This window comes from Lates calcarifer, linkage group LG6 (assembly GCF_001640805.2).
Source record: "Lates calcarifer isolate ASB-BC8 linkage group LG6, TLL_Latcal_v3, whole genome shotgun sequence".
Classification (NCBI taxonomy): Eukaryota; Metazoa; Chordata; class Actinopteri; family Centropomidae; genus Lates; species Lates calcarifer.
In genome coordinates this window covers 12,225,728-12,244,806 of record NC_066838.1, presented here as the reverse complement: position 1 = coordinate 12,244,806, position 19,079 = coordinate 12,225,728, and the positions used below count along the sequence as shown (strand labels likewise).

The window sequence follows — 19,079 nt, the reverse complement described above, 5'->3', positions numbered from 1 at the left end:
AAAAAAAAAAAAAAAAAAAAAAACACTCACCAGCTGATATAAATTTAACACATTTTATTGACACATCATTTAGACATACTAGTTCAAAAGTAGACCCAGCAAAGGCTTGTTACAATTATTTCTCTAAAAATATCCACTTTAAATGATTTCACACTTTGTCATTTAATATTGTTAATCAAAGCAAACTTACAGGTTACTTACAGGAGATGAGACCTGATGGTGTGTTTGTCAGTGGCCTGGAAAGTGTACCAGCTGCTGGCCAGTGGAGCTCTGCATAGGAGACATGCAAACATGTTTAAATCTTGACAGCAGTTTACAGTGTTAAATGTTCACTAACAACAGTTTGAATGCTCTGAATGTGGGAGCTGGAAAAGGGCTTGTTATTGCAAATTAATACTTGTTTTGAGAAATGTAAATGTTGATTGGCACTGTGACAATATCCCACTGAACTGCAGTCAGCACAGAAAACATAGATCAAGTGTGAAATTTTAATTAACACATTTGTGGCTAACTGTCTACCAGAAAATCAAATTGTCTTCTTCACAGTAATGTATGAGCAAATATATTACAACACGAGATGTGTTGAACAGAGGAAGTTGTACAATGCCATATTGTGCACCAGTTTAAATTTAAGAAAAGTTAAGTATCTTACTAACACTAGCACAAAATTATACTCTATTTAGAAGGAATTATAGGTAATATTTGTTATTTAAAAGCTGGTGACATTTTACAATCAGTATATTTTACTGTAGTAAGGATGTGGTCTGTATTAAGATCAATGTAAATGGGTTGTGTAAAGTAAGCTTTCAAATACTAATAGATAATTTCCTCTTTTCCTTAACACTGTGTATAAGGACAAAATCCATATATTAATATCAGTTTCTCATCTCTTTCTATCTGTACTTATCTTTTTTCCTTAAATTAGATTAATTAGAAATTAGATTAAATTATGTCTGATTTTACACAAAACACTCCAAAAAACCTTACCAGGCATATGGATGCTCCAGTAGCATTTGATGTGTCAAACCTCATAAGGATATTTAAAGTGAATATTTAATTGTATGTTTCCTCAAACTTCAGTCAAATAACATCAACTGTGGCTCTATAACAAAAAGCACATATAACTATACAGTTTGAACACACTGGGAGCAGAGTTCAAGATACACTGGTATAACTGAAGTGTCGGCTGCCAGATTAAAAAGTTGAGTATTGGCCACAGATTGATTACATTTATTTTCACAGGGTATATTTTGATTGCTAACTGGTGGCATGTGACTTAAGGTCCTGGAGTAGGCTTCCTTTAAATCTCACATTAATGTTCTCTAATTCATTAACCATCTGTGGCCAAAAAACTATTTCATACCTGAAGCCATTTTATTGTTATCATAAGTCCTTTAAATTACAATTCCCATGCTAAAACTTTAGTCTTTAACAAGAAATAATCAGAAAGGTTTCTTTTAGAATGATCAATAATCATCTATGACCAGGGGCGGCTTTCGAATGATGTTCCACATAACTGTGAGTATTAAAAGAGAATAAACTGGTTTGAGGCTGTTTGTTGCGCAACAATTAAGCCTTTAAAAGTGAATCTACACCACAATTTCCTCACAGACCACATCATGTTAACCTTGCCTCTAGTTTCAGGCTTTTTCCCCATCACTGACATAATAAATTTTCATCAAAGTGAAAGGTGGGAATTACATTTGCATCTGTAATGAAGCTGCAAAAACAACCATATATGCATCTAATCAACTGCTGCAGTAGTCTTGCTGCAAAAATTCACCAAATTTAGTCTGTTCTCTCTAAGCACTTCAACCTTTTACAGAACAGCAATTTTGTAATGTACATGAACAATATCATTTTAACTAAGGCCTCTGCATGAGTATATTATCAAATGTAGGAGTTCAGTTGGACTACATCTTTCATATTTTATGTAGCTGGTGATCAAAACAGTACTATATGCAATATGTTATTGTGCGCAGTAAATGGTTCTATTACCTCACACCAGGGTCTGGGACTTGTGCCAATTGCCATCAGTAGAAATGACCTCAGTAATGACTTTGGATTGAAACCAGTGTGTGCCATTTTGCATTTGTTATTGTAAAACATGTGGTGCTGACATTTTGTACTTACCACTGCTGCCTAAGCCACCGATACAGACCTGGCAAGCAGCACTTTATCTCTTACTCACCATCGCGCCGTTCTGTACACCAGTCGTACAGTGATACCAGCTCTGTCCTGGGTGTCTGGTGTGCATGAGTGTGATGTATCAGGTAGCTGACTGTGAGAGAGGAAAGCAGGCGCTCCATGGTCCTCAAGATGGCAATGTTTCTCTAGTGAAGCAAGGGCGTCCTTCTCAGCACAGAACACAGCATTTTTCACACTAATATGACTAAAATGGATGGCAGGAGGAAATGGAGAACACTCTTTTCCTGTGTAAACTTATAAAAGGGACATAGGCAAATTAAAAAGGTCTCCTAGAAGAATTTAGGGGAGGGGCGGGGTCCGCAGTGTGGATTCCTTCCAGCGACGTCAAAAAGGGTAAACAATCTGGCCTGTTCTTGTTTCTTTTCCAAGCTGCAGCAGACCCTCAGACGACAACGAAATAAAGCTTCAGTACAGCAAAACACACTTCTTCACTCATCTCCTCGGAGAGGGTTCAATCAGAGGAGAGCACAAAGATGGGGGCAAACAATATTCCTAGCTGAGGTTGGGGCCAAATCCTCTTCCCTGAGCCAAACATTAAGTCAAATCAAATCATAACTGGGCAAAGTATAATAAAGACAAATCAGCCCAGCGGTTCAGCTTGGCCTCTGCAGTGAGACAGCTGTAGATGCTATGGAAATTTCAGAGCAGTGTCACCCACAATCTCCCGAGCGGAGTGTGTGACGGCAGATGATGGGACTTCCTCAGCTCCTACTCAGAACCAGGAACAACGCACATGAAACCTTTAGCGTAACGAGCAGGGAAAACAACAGGAAACTGGCATGTGCTGCTGTTTGCTCCGGGCCCTCGCCTCCCGAACTGCACCGCTGTCTGTATCTGCCACTGTTTCACACTGCAAACTGGACTCTGGCTGTAAACAAGGAAAGCGGAGGCTCCTCGATCCTGATCTGGTGTTCACATGCCAACAGGAACAGTTGAGGGTATAATAGGGGATCATGAGGGAGGGAGTAATTTATGATGGGCAACTTAGGAGCTCAGAGCAGGCCTGTAAGCAAACAGCGATCCTCACACGAAACAGGGGTCTCTCTTCGCTGGTGGCTAAACAAACTGCAAATCGTCTCCCTTTTCGTGTGCAGAAACAAGATTTCAAGTGACAACTCCTTCGAAAACACAATAAGGCATGGCAGCTTGTTTCTTCAATTCACTTCCATCGAAGAAACATGTTTCCCTTCAAATGAACAATTTATTGATAATCGGTCACATTTAGTGCCCAAATGCACTCTCAGGTATGTGAACAGCTTCGCATGGGCTCTATGGATTTTCCTTTCCCATGACATCAAAGTGTACATTGCTCAATTTTCCATTTAAAACAGAAGTCATCACAGGTGCAGATGGACTACACAACTTAAAAGTTGCCTCGTCAGTGAGGACTCACAAACACTAGGTTGCCTTCTCTGCAGAGGTTTTCAGCTCTGCACTCGTCTCCTCGGGAGTCCAACGTTGCAGTGGGTGTGATGTTGACACATAACAACTTTTCCCACGTAAGAATGTTTTCAATACATATCAAACCAAACTCAGCAAATTATAATTCGGGGTGGATTACTATTGCATGACAAACATACAATGGCAAAAGAAAATATGTTAAGTAGGCCTTTGGAACATGTTGGCAGTCATGAGTAAAATACTATCAAATTTTGAACTCTAAGACTTAAATTAACATTAACGGTTATGGTGCTGCTAAAACTTTAAAATTACACAGACCTACTTACTGACAAATAGCAGGTTTTTGTTACTTTGTACCAACATTTTAATCATACTGAATATTATTATTCATGGAGGACCTACTGGTTTCAGAGCAATAAATGAAACAGACTGTCAAATATCAACACAAACTTCTCTAAGCTTTTTATCCATTACTACTGTAGTTTTTTTTTTTTTCAGAGATCACATTACACAACCATTTCTAAAGGTGGGGATGCACAAAATAAAGTATGAAGTAAAAAATATGAGAAACATGTTAGTATTTGCTTTACTATGCTATGCATATTGTGTTATGGGTTGTTCCCAGGGGCAAAACTCTCACATCTGTTAGTATTCAGCATTCCACAGAGTTGACATGACAATTTAGATTTACCAGTGGACTGGACACACACGCTGAGTTCATTGTCTATCTTGCAAATTTGTGTGTTCCAATACTGAGGAACACAATAAAAATACACTCAAATCCAAACCATGAACCTTAATTAAAAAACACAGCTGACAACGGTAACTGAAATATATGAGCTGCATTTAGACAGTTTTTACCTGCTGACCTTCAAAATACTTTCCTGTGTGAGCTTCAACACAAGACCGTTTAAAGCAGAACATATAGCACAACTCTTCCTCTGCACACTGTTCTGCATTCACCACATTCTTCAAGCTATCTTGCTGCCATCAGGGTGGTTACCTGATGGAGAGCAAGATAGCAAAAACCCCTTTGGTAAGTGGAGCACGGTGCACCAGAGTAGAGCTGTGCGACATGTTTTGACCGTCAAAATGGTAACAGGGTTATTCCTCTGAAGAGATTAGCATTTCAACTGCAGTATCAAATCATTCACTGCACCTTTACTGAAACCCATAAACTCATAACTGTCATGCTCACCTTTGTATCCATCCATCAAAAAGTGATTATAGTTGAAATATTATTGCACTGTAATTCAAAGCTTTGAAAAATGTTGTCTTCTGATTCCCATCATGTACATACCTGTTTAGGAGGTAGACACAACAACACCTGTACAATTTGAGGCAATACAGTATACTAGCCCAGGAACAAACACGACCTTTGTTTAGCTTGTAGTTTTCCGCTTTTGTTAACACTGTTTCTTGGAGATGTGGACTTAATGCAATAATAATTTGTGAGATCAGTGTTTGTGGTCTTATTGTAGTGGAGGTGTTATTGTGTCCACTCTTTATATTTCCAAATGTTCTTTACCTTTTCTTCTGGTGTATATGGATAGCTAAGTTTTTAAACCTGAAAATGAACCAAATTTTTTTCTCTGACTTCTACATGAAACTGAAATTTATTCCTCAAATGCTCCTGATGTTTTACGGTATTCTGAATGAATTACTGCAGGTTTATGACTCTGTGAGCAATTCATACACCCTTCAAAAAATCATTTCAATACCACACACCCTTTTAGTTTTGTTGAAGGGCAATATTTGTCCTTTTAGTGGATTACATGGCAACATACAAACACTCAAGAACCATACTAGTGCACCCCATAATGCAGAACACACAGCATGCAATAGTTACTGACATACAGCAGATTTTTTTTTTTTTACATGACTTGAACTTAGTGTGTTCTGATTTTTTAAGATGCTCCACGAACCACAATCATGACCAGATAGTCCTCTTCACTTTTAGCCAGAGCTTTGGCAGAGGAATCCAGGAACTGCTGGGAGAAATCACAGGGAGGGAAAGCATGAAGAACCCCTGTGTTGTCTTTATCTCTGCTCCCTCCCACGGGCAGGCTGATGACTCCTGCTGCCTGTTTTTGGTTGAGGTAGGACACCAGGTTCCGAAGTGGCCGCTGGGTTGAGGCTGCAGGGTCAGATGAAGATGTATCCTCTGTGGTCCCAGGAACTGCCAGCAGGATGGCGTAGCCATCGGGACCCGCCACCTTGATGCGCCGGGACACCTCGTCAAGCTTGGGCTGGTCCAGTCGGAGACGCTGGGTGATCTTTAGCTCGCTCACCTGCCTCCCTGTTGTGCCGTCAACAAGTAGGTCGCTGGCTACAGTGTGGTCGCCCTCCAGAAGGTGCATGTTGGCTGGGAAGTTGCTGTTCTTCAGCAACAGCATACCGTGCCAGGCCAAACTGAGTCTGGTGCCGTCCGGCTTGGACAGCTGGCCTCCCTTGGAGCTGCTCTCCGAGCGTTCTCTCTTGGCCAGCCCTTTGCCACCGTCGCCTGGTTTACGCTTACGTTCTCCAAGTGCTGAAACACCACTGCTTGAAGGTCCCTTGTCAGAGAGACTCTGGCTTTTGAGTCTCCGTTCAACCCCGCCTCTTTCCAAGCTACTGTGGCGTTCTCGTGCTGGGGAGGGTCTCTCGCCCCGCATAGGGCGCTCTGAGTCACTGAAGCGACCTCCATCTCTGCTGCTACCTCCAGGACTGCCATCTGGAGAAGCACGCCTACGCCTAACTGTCCTCTCAGTGCTGTCAGGGGAGTGTTCTATATGTCGTCCGTCCTCCATTACACGCCGCTTGCGTACAGGTTCTCGCCCCTGCAGCTCTCGCTCCAAAGACCAGGGCTCTCGTGCCCGCCGCTCACGTTCCAAGTGCTCCAGAGACTCAAAGGGTGAGGCACGTACCCGTTCACGAATAGCTGGGTTGGGCCACTCGGTTCCAGGAAAGAGTTCTCTCTCCCTGAAGTGAAGTGGCGGTGGAGTCCGTTCCCTGACCCTCAGCGGTTCAGGTGTGGCACGGTGGACAAATGACTCCGCCACCATGTCAAACGGTGGAATTGGAAGAGGCTGCAGGAACTGCTGCTGGTAACGATGCTCAGTGTCTGCAAAGTCCACTCTAAGTCTTCTCTCTGGACCTCCCAGTGGGAAGCCCCTCATGTGTGTGCATGCTGCCTGTGCAGCATCCAAACTTTCATACTGAATGTAGGCCCATGTATCCCCCTTTCTGTAGTCTATGGTCCTTATAGTGCCAAAGCGATCAAACTCTCTTGCGAGGGCAGCTAAAGGAACCCAGGGTCCAAGTCCACCCACCCACAGGCGCGTGGTGGGAGTTGCCTTCCCATAGCCTATCTTTATGGGGTTGCGGCCCACTATTTTGCCAGACATGCTAAGCTTGGCACGGTGAGCCATGTCAAGGTTCTCAAATTTCAGAAATCCATACGTGCTTGTTTGTCCCCGTGTAGGTCTTTTAATGTCCACTTCTGTAATGACCCCAAACCTGTCAAAGGCTCTCCTCAGGTCGGCCTCCGTAACAGTTATGTCCAGGTTGCCTAAAAACAACGTCCTATTGGCTCTTTGGTCATCTTCTGGGGATATAAAATCCTCCTCGCGAAATGCTGCCCGCTCTGCGATGAAAGCTGGACGTGCCCTGGCTTCAAACAGGGCAAACTCCCTGTCCCGCTCCAGTTCTCTAGGCAAAGGTGGCGGCGGGGGAGGGGGGAGCCGTCCCAGGGCCAGCTGCTGCAGCCGGTAGTCTCTGTATCCAAGCCCCGTGGGCGAGAGGGGTCTCTGCAAATGTCTATGGCTTTGAGCCGCACCATACAAGTCTCTCTCCACAGGGGAGCGGCTTCTCCTCCTGTTTATGTACACCGCCTCAATTTTAAGCGGCCGGTCGTACAGCACCAACCGTCCCCTGGCGTGTTTAGCAGCTCTGGCGTCCTCCGGCTTCCTGAAATTCACAAACGCTATCCGCTCGTCGTTGCTACGGCTTATCTTAACGCTCACATCCCCGAATTTTTTGAATTCATGAAAGAGTCCGTCCTCTATGTCTTCGTCGCTCAGCTGGGTGCCGAGATCGCTTATTTTGAGGGTTTTGTACTCACTCTCGGCGCTGGGCGGCTGGACCCGCTGCTCCCCCCGTGAAGTGGTCCTCGGTGAGGCTAAATCCAGCGTCAGGCTCAGATTGTGGTTTTTACCGACGGAGCTAGCAGCAGCGGACTGACAACTGTGATTATTTCCAGTTCGACTATGGCTGTCGAAATCTCTGTCTCTTTTTTCACCAAGTAGACTCCGTCGCGTCGAGCCGCCGTCGCTTTTGGTCGAGCTATTTCCATTATTACTCCCACTGGAAACGGAGAGAGCCCCCATTTTCTTGCTGGTCGGGTGGCATCCTCCCCTGTCTCGAATATCGTCCAAGGCCCGGGAGCGTTTTTTAATCGGCGACCGCTCTTTACCTTTCATTTCAGTCCACACGGAGCCGACCCTTGGGGCGCCTGGGTTTTTCCTGGTGCTATTTCTGCAAATTAGTGCAGAAATTTAATGAAATGAAAAGCGGATTTATTCACTGACCCTGCGGCAAAACAACAACAGTCGCCATTTTGTAAAGATTAGCGTGAAAGCCCGCCCCTTCGTCCTGATTGGTTGAAAAGTGGGTGGAAAACTTTAAAGTGCATGTCAATTATCCACTGAGACGTTTGAATAAAACGTTTACTTACATGTTTTCCACATACTGTTATTAAGTAAAGGAGGTGGACAAAATAGCTGACATACGATACAAAATACAGTATTCATTCAGAGATTTACGATTTAGCTGAGAGGTATGTGGATGCATCAACTGTGATCTGTTAAGTTTGTCCATCTCCAGACAAATGGCTTTATAATGATGGACTAAACATGTGAAATGACCAGAGTCATGACCAGCGATAATAAAATTAATCTAGAGTTTTAAAGGAGGGGAAACAGAGTGATGGTGTGGAGAGGGACAGAGAAACCCGCTCATCGTAATAACACGTCGACCTAATACCACAAGGTGGCAGTATTTGAACAGTAGCTCAAGAGGTACAGTAGCTCATAAGCCTCTAACTAATCCTTAGAAATGACCTTGGATATCCACAAGGCCTTTCTCTCTGGGTATGTGAACAACGTACGCTGCTAATAAACTTATTATAATATTTCTTCTTTACTGTAGCCCATATTCAGTCACAATTGCTGAACTTTTGTAAAGATAAAAACAACGCAAATAACACCCTTTAAATAAGTAATTAAAAGCCTAGTAAAATAATCGAGGTTAATTTGACAGTTTTTTGGCCACTATATTTGTTAATGCGCTTTAATGAGTTTCCTTTTTGGACAACAACCCACTGATGCAGAATTTGGTTTTTACTGGAGTTATTTTCTTCCTGTTTTCCAAGTCAACCTCTAGCTTGAATGAAGCTAAAATAAAATAACAATTTGCTGACGTTTCTGTTTCCATCAACCACCTTTTGCACTTCTTGATATTTGTAAAAACATTATGTGCACACTGTACAGTAAAATGCAAACAGCCAACTCAGCGTTGGACTCAATCCTAAGGGTCTTTTTTCTGTAGATGATGAACTGCTAAATGAAGTTGCACTGATAACCGCCTGGAAGCAGCCAAATACTTCATGACAGACTGTGCTGAACTTGCCTCACTCCACTGTTTGGCTTTGCTGGCCACACTGAGCTTCCACATTGTTTATCTTAGTGGGACACATTAGTGCTGTTCAACTACTTCAAATACAAGGATCTGTTGGGTCACAATAGCTGCACTTCAAGGCTAAGATAAATCTTGTCAAGATCAAAGTCAGAACAGTGGCCAGCAGGCAGCTTTACCGATTTTAATGAGCATTAAATCATATTTTTAGTCCATTAATGAGGCTGAGGGTATAGTAATTTCCAGGCTCTAGTGACAGTCTTCACCCAGTGACCCTGACACACAGAGTGATGCTTAGTTAATAACTGCCCCCAGCATTGTGCTGTCTTAACTCAACAGTTTTCATTTATTTCTGACAAATCACACAGGGCCTTTGTAGCCTGATATACAGAGTCAATGCAGATCAAAGCTGCACACCACTATAATTTCAATGACAACTTAATAAAAACTTATAACCCCCTATTGCAAGATGAGGTCATTAGTTTTGCTTCTTTTTTGAGTTGAATAAACCACACTGCAATTTTAATACTATGAAGTACTCTATTACAACTGTCCTGAAGTGTTCAAAAGTTAACATATCAAATTCACTGAGCTGCAGAGTTTCCTCTTTTGTTTACATACAGATAGATTTGATTAACCTACTCCCTATCTAAAAATAAATATAAAAATTGAGCACTGATCCACCATCTGCTATTTCTTTAGTTTTGCTAAAGATGGCCATCTCCTCAATCCCTTATCCCTACTGACAGGTCTTCTTATCTTCTCCACTTAATCTGGGATTTAATCAGGGGGACTATGTAACTGCAGTAAGGGCTGCCGTCTCCCAGGGCCTGGCTGGAATTTGAAGCTGTGGGTGTGGAAAGTGTTTCTGATGGGTTTGTGCATTCTTCTATTGGAACCACATGTTAGTGGCTCACACAAAACCCCGACACAGACTAAGGGAATGGCAGCTAATCCGCCCCAGCATGGCTGTCATGATGGTGAAGCAAGCAAAGGGAAAGGAGAGCCAATATATTCCCCCGTAAGCCATGTACACTCCTGGGGAGTAAGTGGAGCTTGGGAGAGCTTTGTCCACCAGTGGAACTCTTTTTTCTCAATTCAAGTTGCATTCTCAATCTCACACGGATTGAAATGTGTGCACATCTGACATGAATATGTTGGTATTTAGTAATTTACACCAGATGGGATGGTACCATGCAATTCAGTGTTTCCTTGACAATAAAGTAAATTGTTTGGGGTAAATCACAACAAGGAGATTTCCTGAAAATAATTATTAGGAATGCATTCAGAATACATGTGAGACTAAGTATGGCACAGAAATGTCATATTTCTCTTTAAAGACAGCACACAAATACATAAGTATTTATAAAGGAAAGCAGATGACCTGGCCTCAGTGAATGATATTAGGCCTACTAAACAAAATACGCTCTGGGCCATGGTAACCCCAATTTCTTCTATTAAACTCTAACTCATTACTCACTTGGTCGGGTTTACCACTGATACCAGATGTGAATGAGAAATGCCTGCCTCGACATGAAGCCAGCCGTCTGTGGGAGGCTCTCTACTTTATCATCAATAGTGAAGTGTGGTCGCTCAGTTAGCTTTTCATTAATGAACCTGCCACTTGCTCCTGATACATGAGGTGCAACCTGAAGGCTTCTTGAAGTCAAGCCAAGTGGGCTGCACATGTACGGTCTCTCTGTGCACCTCCCGAACACAAAGAACCTCACTTCCTGCACAGCAGAAATCTTTGTGTTTATGGCAACCACAGTCTGTGAAGCATTTTTGCCTCACAACCACATTCCCAGTTAAAAATGTGACACAGACTTTTGGTTAGCTCTCTCGGTTATCGTTTTCTAAAAGAGTCATGTCAAGGCTAAAATAATTCCGGCTGAGATTGTTATTGTTCCATTTTCTTAACCTCTTTTCTCAAAAATACTTTCCTGCTGAATAAGACAGATGATTTACATGGAGGCCTTTATTACTGGTCACACTATAAAGCACAACAGACATAAAACAAAGATTAATATGATAATTAAATTTTTTACATGCTTAAATAATTTTTCCTCTTTGGTCTCAGCATTGTGATATCAAACTGGAAACAAGAAGAGTTCCTATTAATATGTTGGGTTTCGTGCAGGCAGCTCATGTTGCCCTCAATGTTCATGAAATTCCCACTCCATGATCTCTTGAATACGTCTCCAAGTTAGCTTACATAAATGTTAAAGAGGAAATATTTGAGTCATATGCTGAGGTGGGTGTGTACATCTGGGACTGTGCATGGGTCATGAATGTAATATGCGTTGGCTCAGTCAGTGCATAATGGGGAGCTGGCACTGTCGTGGTCATGTAGGCCAGGAGAGGATGCTGCCCGGCTCTTTGGCTTTCATCCGCAACGCCACCAGGCCCGTTGGCTTGTATTCGGTCTCAGGACCCTCGATGGAAGGGGATCCGAGGCCTCCAGGGAAGCTGTGGAGCGAGTAGAGGCCGTTGATGCCCGGATGGTGAGACGGGTGGTGGTGGTGGTGGTGTGGATGGCTGGGGGATGCCGGCATGCCCATGAAGCCCTGCAGGTTGCTGTGGGGATGAGGGTACGGACTCATGCAGGACGAGGGGATGGAATCAGCTCCTAGAACGCAACCGGCACCTGAACCACCGCCTCCTCCTGAGGCCGCCCCTGGCCACAGGTTTCCCTGCATCTGGGGGGTGGGGTTTGGGGTTTGGGATAAGACACATTTGGAATTAGATGAAATGAGCATGAAAATGCTTCATAGTTTACTATGAACACCAACTCAAAATACAGCATCAGCAAAGGTCAGATTGAGCATGTTCAGTTTTGTAACGGCTCTCATTCTCACAGCAGGATCAATAATGTACTTCTACCACTACAACATGTATGTCATGTGAGATCCTCAGCGGCCTACCTGGTATGTATCATGGCGAGGGAGAAGAGAGATATCATATGTAGCAGCAAAGTGGTTGCGGACCTCCTGGATCTTCCCATAGCGTTCCCGTTTCCTCCACTTGGCTCTACGATTCTGGAACCAAACCTATCAAATACAAGGATATAGTATAACAGGAAATTTTCACAGGTCTTACTCAGGCAACAAACTCTCCTCTGCTTGTACTTACAAAATGAGAAGGTGTAAAATATGAAGTAGATGCCCTAACACACACCTGAACCCGCGCCTCGGTGAGCTCGGTCCTCAGCGCCAGCTGTTCCCGGGCATACACGTCAGGGTAGTGAGTCTTCTGAAACACTTTCTCCAGCTCCTCCAGCTGAAACGTGCTGAAAGTGGTGCGATTGCGACGCTTCTTGTTCTTGCCCGATAAGTCGATTGAGTCAGCGATAGAGTCCCCCTGCAAGCCACCAACCGGCTCTTTCAGCTTGCCACAACAGTCTGTGCCAATCCCAGGATAGCCCATGGTTTTTGGAGCTCCTTTCTCTCTGACTGAGGCAAGCAGGGCACATTGAAAGGCAGACAGTTACATATACGTATACAACACAAATGTAGCAACCACTAGCAGTTTTTCCTGTCAATTAATCAGCATCAATTTATTGTTTGATGGATTTAGACTGCTGTTAGGTTGTCTTTAACATACTTTTCTTGGTTATATTTAGGGTGTTGATTTTAATTAATTAATTTTATACATCAATCAACTCCAATAAAATTTTGACATCATTACAATCTGATCCTCTGTCAAATATTTTGTGAAAATTGTGTGTGTGTGTGTGTGTGTATATATATATATATATATATATATATATATATATATATATATATATATGAGCATCCAGAAGACACCCCTATGAATATGAGCATACAATGTTTATACAGAATGAGCCAGTGCTTGGAATCAAATGTCTTTGCATGTCAGGCACTGCTGCAAACAACTGAATGATCAACAACTCCCCTTTTCACTGCCAGAGCAATTATCTAAAGTCCTTTTTTTCAACCAGCACACTTTCACCTAGATATGGTTCTGGCACACAGTGGTCAAGACCAATAAATTGTAACTTTACACGGTTTTACACATTGTTATAAAATCAAATTAGAATATCACATCAAACATTTTGTTCGTGAGGTATCGCTGAAAAACCATTAATCTAATGCTTATTTTTTATGCTTCTCAATTTATTTCCCAAACAAAAGCTGCCAAAAGAGGCTGAGCTGTGAGACGCCTGAGAAAATCAACACACACAACACTAATTCAGCCAAACAGTGTTTTTATTAGATTAGCCCAGACAAACCATATTTAGGCAGTGAACTCTCAGTGAGTTGGCTTGAATTAAACCCACAAGGTAATAAGTAAAAAACAAGATTTGATTTCATTTGGAAATTACTGAAAAGAAAGTTTTAGGGTCACATTCCAAACAGATGTCAATTTATTCTATGGGAAACTTATTGTAATGCCCATGTCAAAACATCCACATTAAGAATAAGACAACTAGGATACAGCCCTGAAATTTACGACAAATTTATATAAGATAAAGCACATGATTGCTTGAATTAATAATATACATTCTGACCTTTACATTTAGCAGTAAAAGGAAATCTGAAAGCCTTATTTTCCTTCCTGTTAACAGACCATGGAAAGAGCTGTTCCCTCCTGCAGTGTTTGGATGTTGTTGTCCATGTTCATTAAGTTTAACCCTGAGCTCCAAAACAAAATCACTCTCCATCTCTCTGCAGGCACTCACTCACTGGGGGCAGCTCAGACACTACTCTGCTATTCTCCTAATTCAATATGGGGCCCAACAGAGAGCACTTTTCATTGCAACATTAATTTCCTCGTGTCCATTAGATCCAACCTCACACCACAGTTCATGCTGAAAATATTCCCCGTCAAGATTGCAAACTGGGGCCGCAGGACGTAGTATAGCTTTTACCCTGTCAGGCACCCACATCTGCTCTGCCTCCAATCCACTGTAATTGGAGAGCTATGTGAAATGCAAGTAAAGGCAAATAGAGGATAAATTCTAAATGTAAAGGGTAGGAACATCATGCTGTGAGCATGGGGATCTGTTCTTATACACAGAAACAGTCACGGCAAAAAAACGTAAGCTGCTTCTCTCTTAGGCCTCTTGTTCCATACATTAATGTTTTTAATCTGTGCAAAACACCGCCTCAGTCTTTAAAACACATTTCATTTTGTTTCATTAATGGATATACAACATTGACTGGTTTTAATTTCATCTGCTATAGTTATTATAACAGAGGAATAGTAAAAACGTAGATAATTAAAAATGAAGCGCCCTCAGCCTTTTACAGGGGATTTAAGTTTGAAATCTTTTTTATGCTGCTGAGGTAACAAAATGGTTTAAATAGTGAGGGAGTATTTTATTTAATATTTTAATGAGAAATAAAATGCATTTTATGTATAATGTATTTCTATATCAGAAAATATGAATAAGGTAAGAAAATTATTGCACCCACGGATACATGTTGTCTGGGATATATCATGGTGGCTATACCATATGTTTAGAGACAAATCTCCCATTGGGAACATCATATATATAAACCAGAATTTAGCAATAAAGCAAATATAGTGTAAAAAAAAATAATACATTTAATAAATATAATAACAACTTCAAATCTCCTCAATGTGTAAAAGCTAAAAAGAGGTTATTATGTTTTACATACTAGCCCTCCTTAATTTGTAAAAAATAGCGAGAAACCTTTGAGCCATTTAGTCAGAAAAAATAAAAATCCTAAAAATCTAGCGATTCCTTGTGAAGTAGTTTTATGAAAATCACCCATTGATTAAATTTTGTTAACTCTATTACAACTGCGAGAATGGGTTTCAAAAAAACAACACTGCTAACTAAAATAAAACTTCATGGTGTGAAAATGGTTGAAGGGTTTTTGATGTGTTGGCCTGTCCCACCATCACCAAACTTTCCTTCCACCATAGACAAAACAGGAAGACGTGTCTGTGCCTTTGAAGGCATACGAGCCCAAACTCAAAGACACACAAATGAAGAGTGGTGTGGACAGAGATAAACACACATACACACCGTTTCCACTCTGCACCTACATGCAAAACCCTACTCACTTTCAGTAATATCACAAAATAAATTAAATTGACACCCAATAATTATTAGTGCACAAGCTTGTGTGTTTGTGTGCGTGTGCCGTTGCATAGAGTATGTACCTGAGACAGACAGGAAACGAGAAACTAAACATGCCCTCTCTTATTCAAACTGAATTTGAAAGAAAAGTAATAAAAGTCCTCCTTGAAACAGGACAGTCGATATCGTTATCATAACTAATTGTGGAAAAAAAAAGTCTCAGTGGCTTTCTTTGGCAGAAACATGAATCAAGCTGTTGTATATTATTCTGGACACAGATATCACAAAGACCTTATCAGCACTCATATCCTCTGTTGCTTTGCAGAATCATCAACACCAATAAATAAAGTGAGAGACCACATAATTTCTTCAGGCTCCAGTTCAACATATACAGTTGTTACTTTTCTTCCCAAGATGGACATTTGCAGGCCATTACATCTGGAACAAACGCCTGTTTGAAAAATTCAAACTAATTTCCTGTGTTTTTATATATCAAAATCCTGCATATGACATGAATACATAGCAACTGAAAGAGAGCGCCTAATATACACTATGTAGAGCTGAATGTCCGCCTGAAAAGCTGATAGTTGACTAGTAGCCTAATGACACACCCAACTTGCTGCAAGGCTGACCTTTAACCTCTCTCCCTTTACATCAAGGACTGTCGAGTGAAAAAAACTTGTTGACATTTTTATCACAACCATACCTTCCTTTGTATCGCCAGTAAAAATCATCTAACACTTGTGTGTAATTATTAGCTGAAATGACACATTTACAGAGCCTGCAAACTGTTTTTTTTTTTTAATAAAGTTGTTCATTGTTAATGATTTGAAATATTATCCACTGGATTTTTATAATTTAATTTCTTACAAGATCTAATAAGGATAAAGTTTAATCTTCATTAATCATTTTTTCCCTCCATTCATGCATTCATTTTTTTTACACCCGCTTATCTTGAGCAGGATGAGACATGATTTTATTTTTTGAAACGTCAAAATCACAAAAGAAAATGCTAATGTAAGGATTGTCTTCAGAACTAAAGAAATTTAGGCATGAAATACTTATTTTTTAAATGCTTCTAAAGTATATCTTTCATTAAAATCCACGGGGTATTGTCAGCAATTGCGTTGTTATCAGTAAAGACAAATATAGTTCAGACAAATATAAAAACAAGAAAATCTCATCATTACTGGCCGCTGTAGTTGTAAATATTTTGTTGTTGCTCTTAATTTCATGTATTTGACAGTTTTTAATTTTTAAATAAATTTAAATTTAAATTCTCTCTAACTTACCTTCCGAGTTGTTTTCATAAAACGCCGGCTTGCCGCTTATTGCTGTCCCCTTCTGATCCTGGTTTATACTGTCCAAGAACTTGCTGTGTTTGGACGGTGAGGCGGTCGGGTTCGCCGAGGCAGCGCCGTGCGTAAAGTCCGCCGCAGCATCACCAAACCTCCCCATGGCGGCGGCGTACAGATCCCCGCGCAGGCTGAGGCGGTGAGGGAGAGCAGGAGGTGGAGGAGGAGGTGGAGGAGGAGGAAGGTGCTGAGGGTTTCTGCAGCTCATCGCAAGGGAGAAAGGAGCCGCCGGAGCCGCCGTGCTCCAGTCCCGGGGAGTTTTCTGGCGTCCTCCTGCTGGTCTGCGAAGAGAAAGGCAAACAACTCTCTGTCTCCATCTTACGGGTCCAGCAGGCAGGATAGACAACAGCGACTGGGCGCTGATGGTGTGGGCGCCTGAGTGAGAGGTTTTTTTTTTTCTTCTTCTGTGTTCATGTCAAGTGGGTGGGATTTAACAGATCAGAAACAAAGACCCGTGAAACCGGAGTTGCAGTGTGTGTGTGCGTGCGTGCGTGTGTGAGGAAGAGAGAGAGAGGCAGAGGGAGAGACAGAGAGAGAGAGCGTGAACGTGCGCGCGTGTGTGTGTGTGGTGGGGTGTGTGTTACAGCATCCAGCAGTCTGATATAATCCGCCAAAAATTCAATCACGTGTGGTTTCTGTCCCTCCAATTAACCATTTAATTCCTATTTCATATATTGTTATGGACCTAATCACCAAATCAAGCAGGACAGGAGAAGCAGACACACGCAACAGTTTACACACTGAAAAATAACCGAATAAAACCCCCTTTTTTTTTTTTTACTGAGGGCCATGATGACACAGCCAGTTATTTGTTTATTTTGATTTTTTTTTTTTCATGTAGCAATTTTATCTCATTTTGCTTTATTTCATTTAATTTCGGTCCGGCATAAGGAACAGACCTAAATGTTTTCTTTTTATATACTTGATATATTTTTATATACGTTGACATACTGAGAGTTTCTTCCTTTTCATTTAAGCTACGAAACATTTCTGCATGCACAATGAAGTGCTCCACCCATTCTAGCTCATGTATGTATCTTTCGCGTCAGATTTCGATGTATTGTTTTACTGCGGAGTGATACATTGTTAGAAATTGGTCCTTTGCAGCTAAACCATAAGGACATTAATTGCCTACATGTCACATCAAAATTGACCAATTCAGTGTTGTGTAACACAGTTTTTTAGCCATAAAAATGACTCATAAAAAGGTTGTAATTTAATTCTTTGCACGGGAAATCAGCTAAAAAAACTGCCGAGGTCAAAAACATTTGGATGATAAATTAGGAACAAATTGATACGCAAACAGCATAATTAAATATTTAAATTTATATAAACAAAACATGGACATTAACTGAGATCATTTGCTGCCATATAATTTTCGATCGCTTTTGTTTTTGAATAGATGCAGACTAAAGATAATCATTTTCGTTGAAAATGCGGCGGCATTTATCGAAATTTTTAACGATATGTAACAGGCCTATATCTGATTTAACCGAGCGATCTAGCGCTCAAGTGAGAGGAAGCTACTATTTAAATAATAAGCAATTATAAGAAATCTTAGAGTCAGTTATTAATTTAAACAAAAATAATTATTCTCTCATGTTATGTCGAGAACACTGCAACATGCCAGGAAACCAATGTCAGGCCGAGATAGGTTATTACTAATACAGAGATCAAAGAGATGACATGGATAATAGCTGCTCATTTTGTTACTGTACATTATCGATGTGTCTGCTTGACTATTACAGCAGCTGCACTTCACCATTTCCTTGTCGTTGAGCTCTAAACTATGGGCTGATTCCCTGTGGTTGTACTAAATAATGCTGAATGTCTCTCAGAAATGATGGAGAGAGCAAAACAATAGTTATGAGAGTCATAACATTTTCCTGCTTGCAGTAAAATACAGTTTTAATTAATGCAATATAGATTTTTATGGGGTTTTTTAAAACCTGAAATCACTTGACATTTGTTTTAAAAAGTCTTTGAATATAAAAACAATAACAATATCTTAAATAAAAGCAGAAAGAGTGTGCTTTGTCTATGGCACAAGATATGTTATTCATTTCTACCACGCAGATGAAAACTGACTATCCTCAGAACGACTCCGACTCAGCAGTAAGATAAAAGGCTTTTGATACTGACATGTTATCTCCGATCTAGACAAACCTCGTCTAAACACAGTGCACTTACCAGGTTCAGACACGGTACCGTCGGTTTTGGGGACATCTCACCATCTTTCTGGATACCTGAGGCCGCGCGCCACTCAGCTGATGGACAAGTGTGTAAACATAAGGTCCATTTGGGCTGAGAGGCCTCATAAGCCCCATTTGATTCCATTTTGAGCTCTGAAATATCAAAGTGTCCACACT

The 19,079-nt window shown here is 41.3% G+C and overlaps 2 protein-coding genes across 2 annotated transcripts; both read right to left on the bottom strand.

Annotated features, from left to right (window-relative positions):
• Nucleotides 1–39: 39 nt before the first annotated feature.
• Nucleotides 40–8,236, bottom strand: rbm15 (RNA binding motif protein 15). Its single transcript, XM_018666092.2, has one exon. It carries the CDS (start codon nucleotides 8,067–8,069, stop codon nucleotides 5,517–5,519), a length of 2,553 nt encoding a protein of 850 aa, XP_018521608.1. The 5' UTR covers nucleotides 8,070–8,236; the 3' UTR covers nucleotides 40–5,516.
• A 3,004-nt stretch (nucleotides 8,237–11,240) lies between these two features.
• On the bottom strand, nucleotides 11,241–17,066 carry alx3 (ALX homeobox 3). The gene is given in 5 exon segments (XM_018666041.2): nucleotides 11,241–11,981; nucleotides 12,207–12,332; nucleotides 12,460–12,734; nucleotides 16,648–16,897; nucleotides 16,899–17,066. Coding segments are annotated over 5 exon segments (1,134 nt in total). The 5' UTR covers nucleotides 17,028–17,066; the 3' UTR covers nucleotides 11,241–11,627.
• Between the last annotated feature and the right edge of the window lie 2,013 nt (nucleotides 17,067–19,079).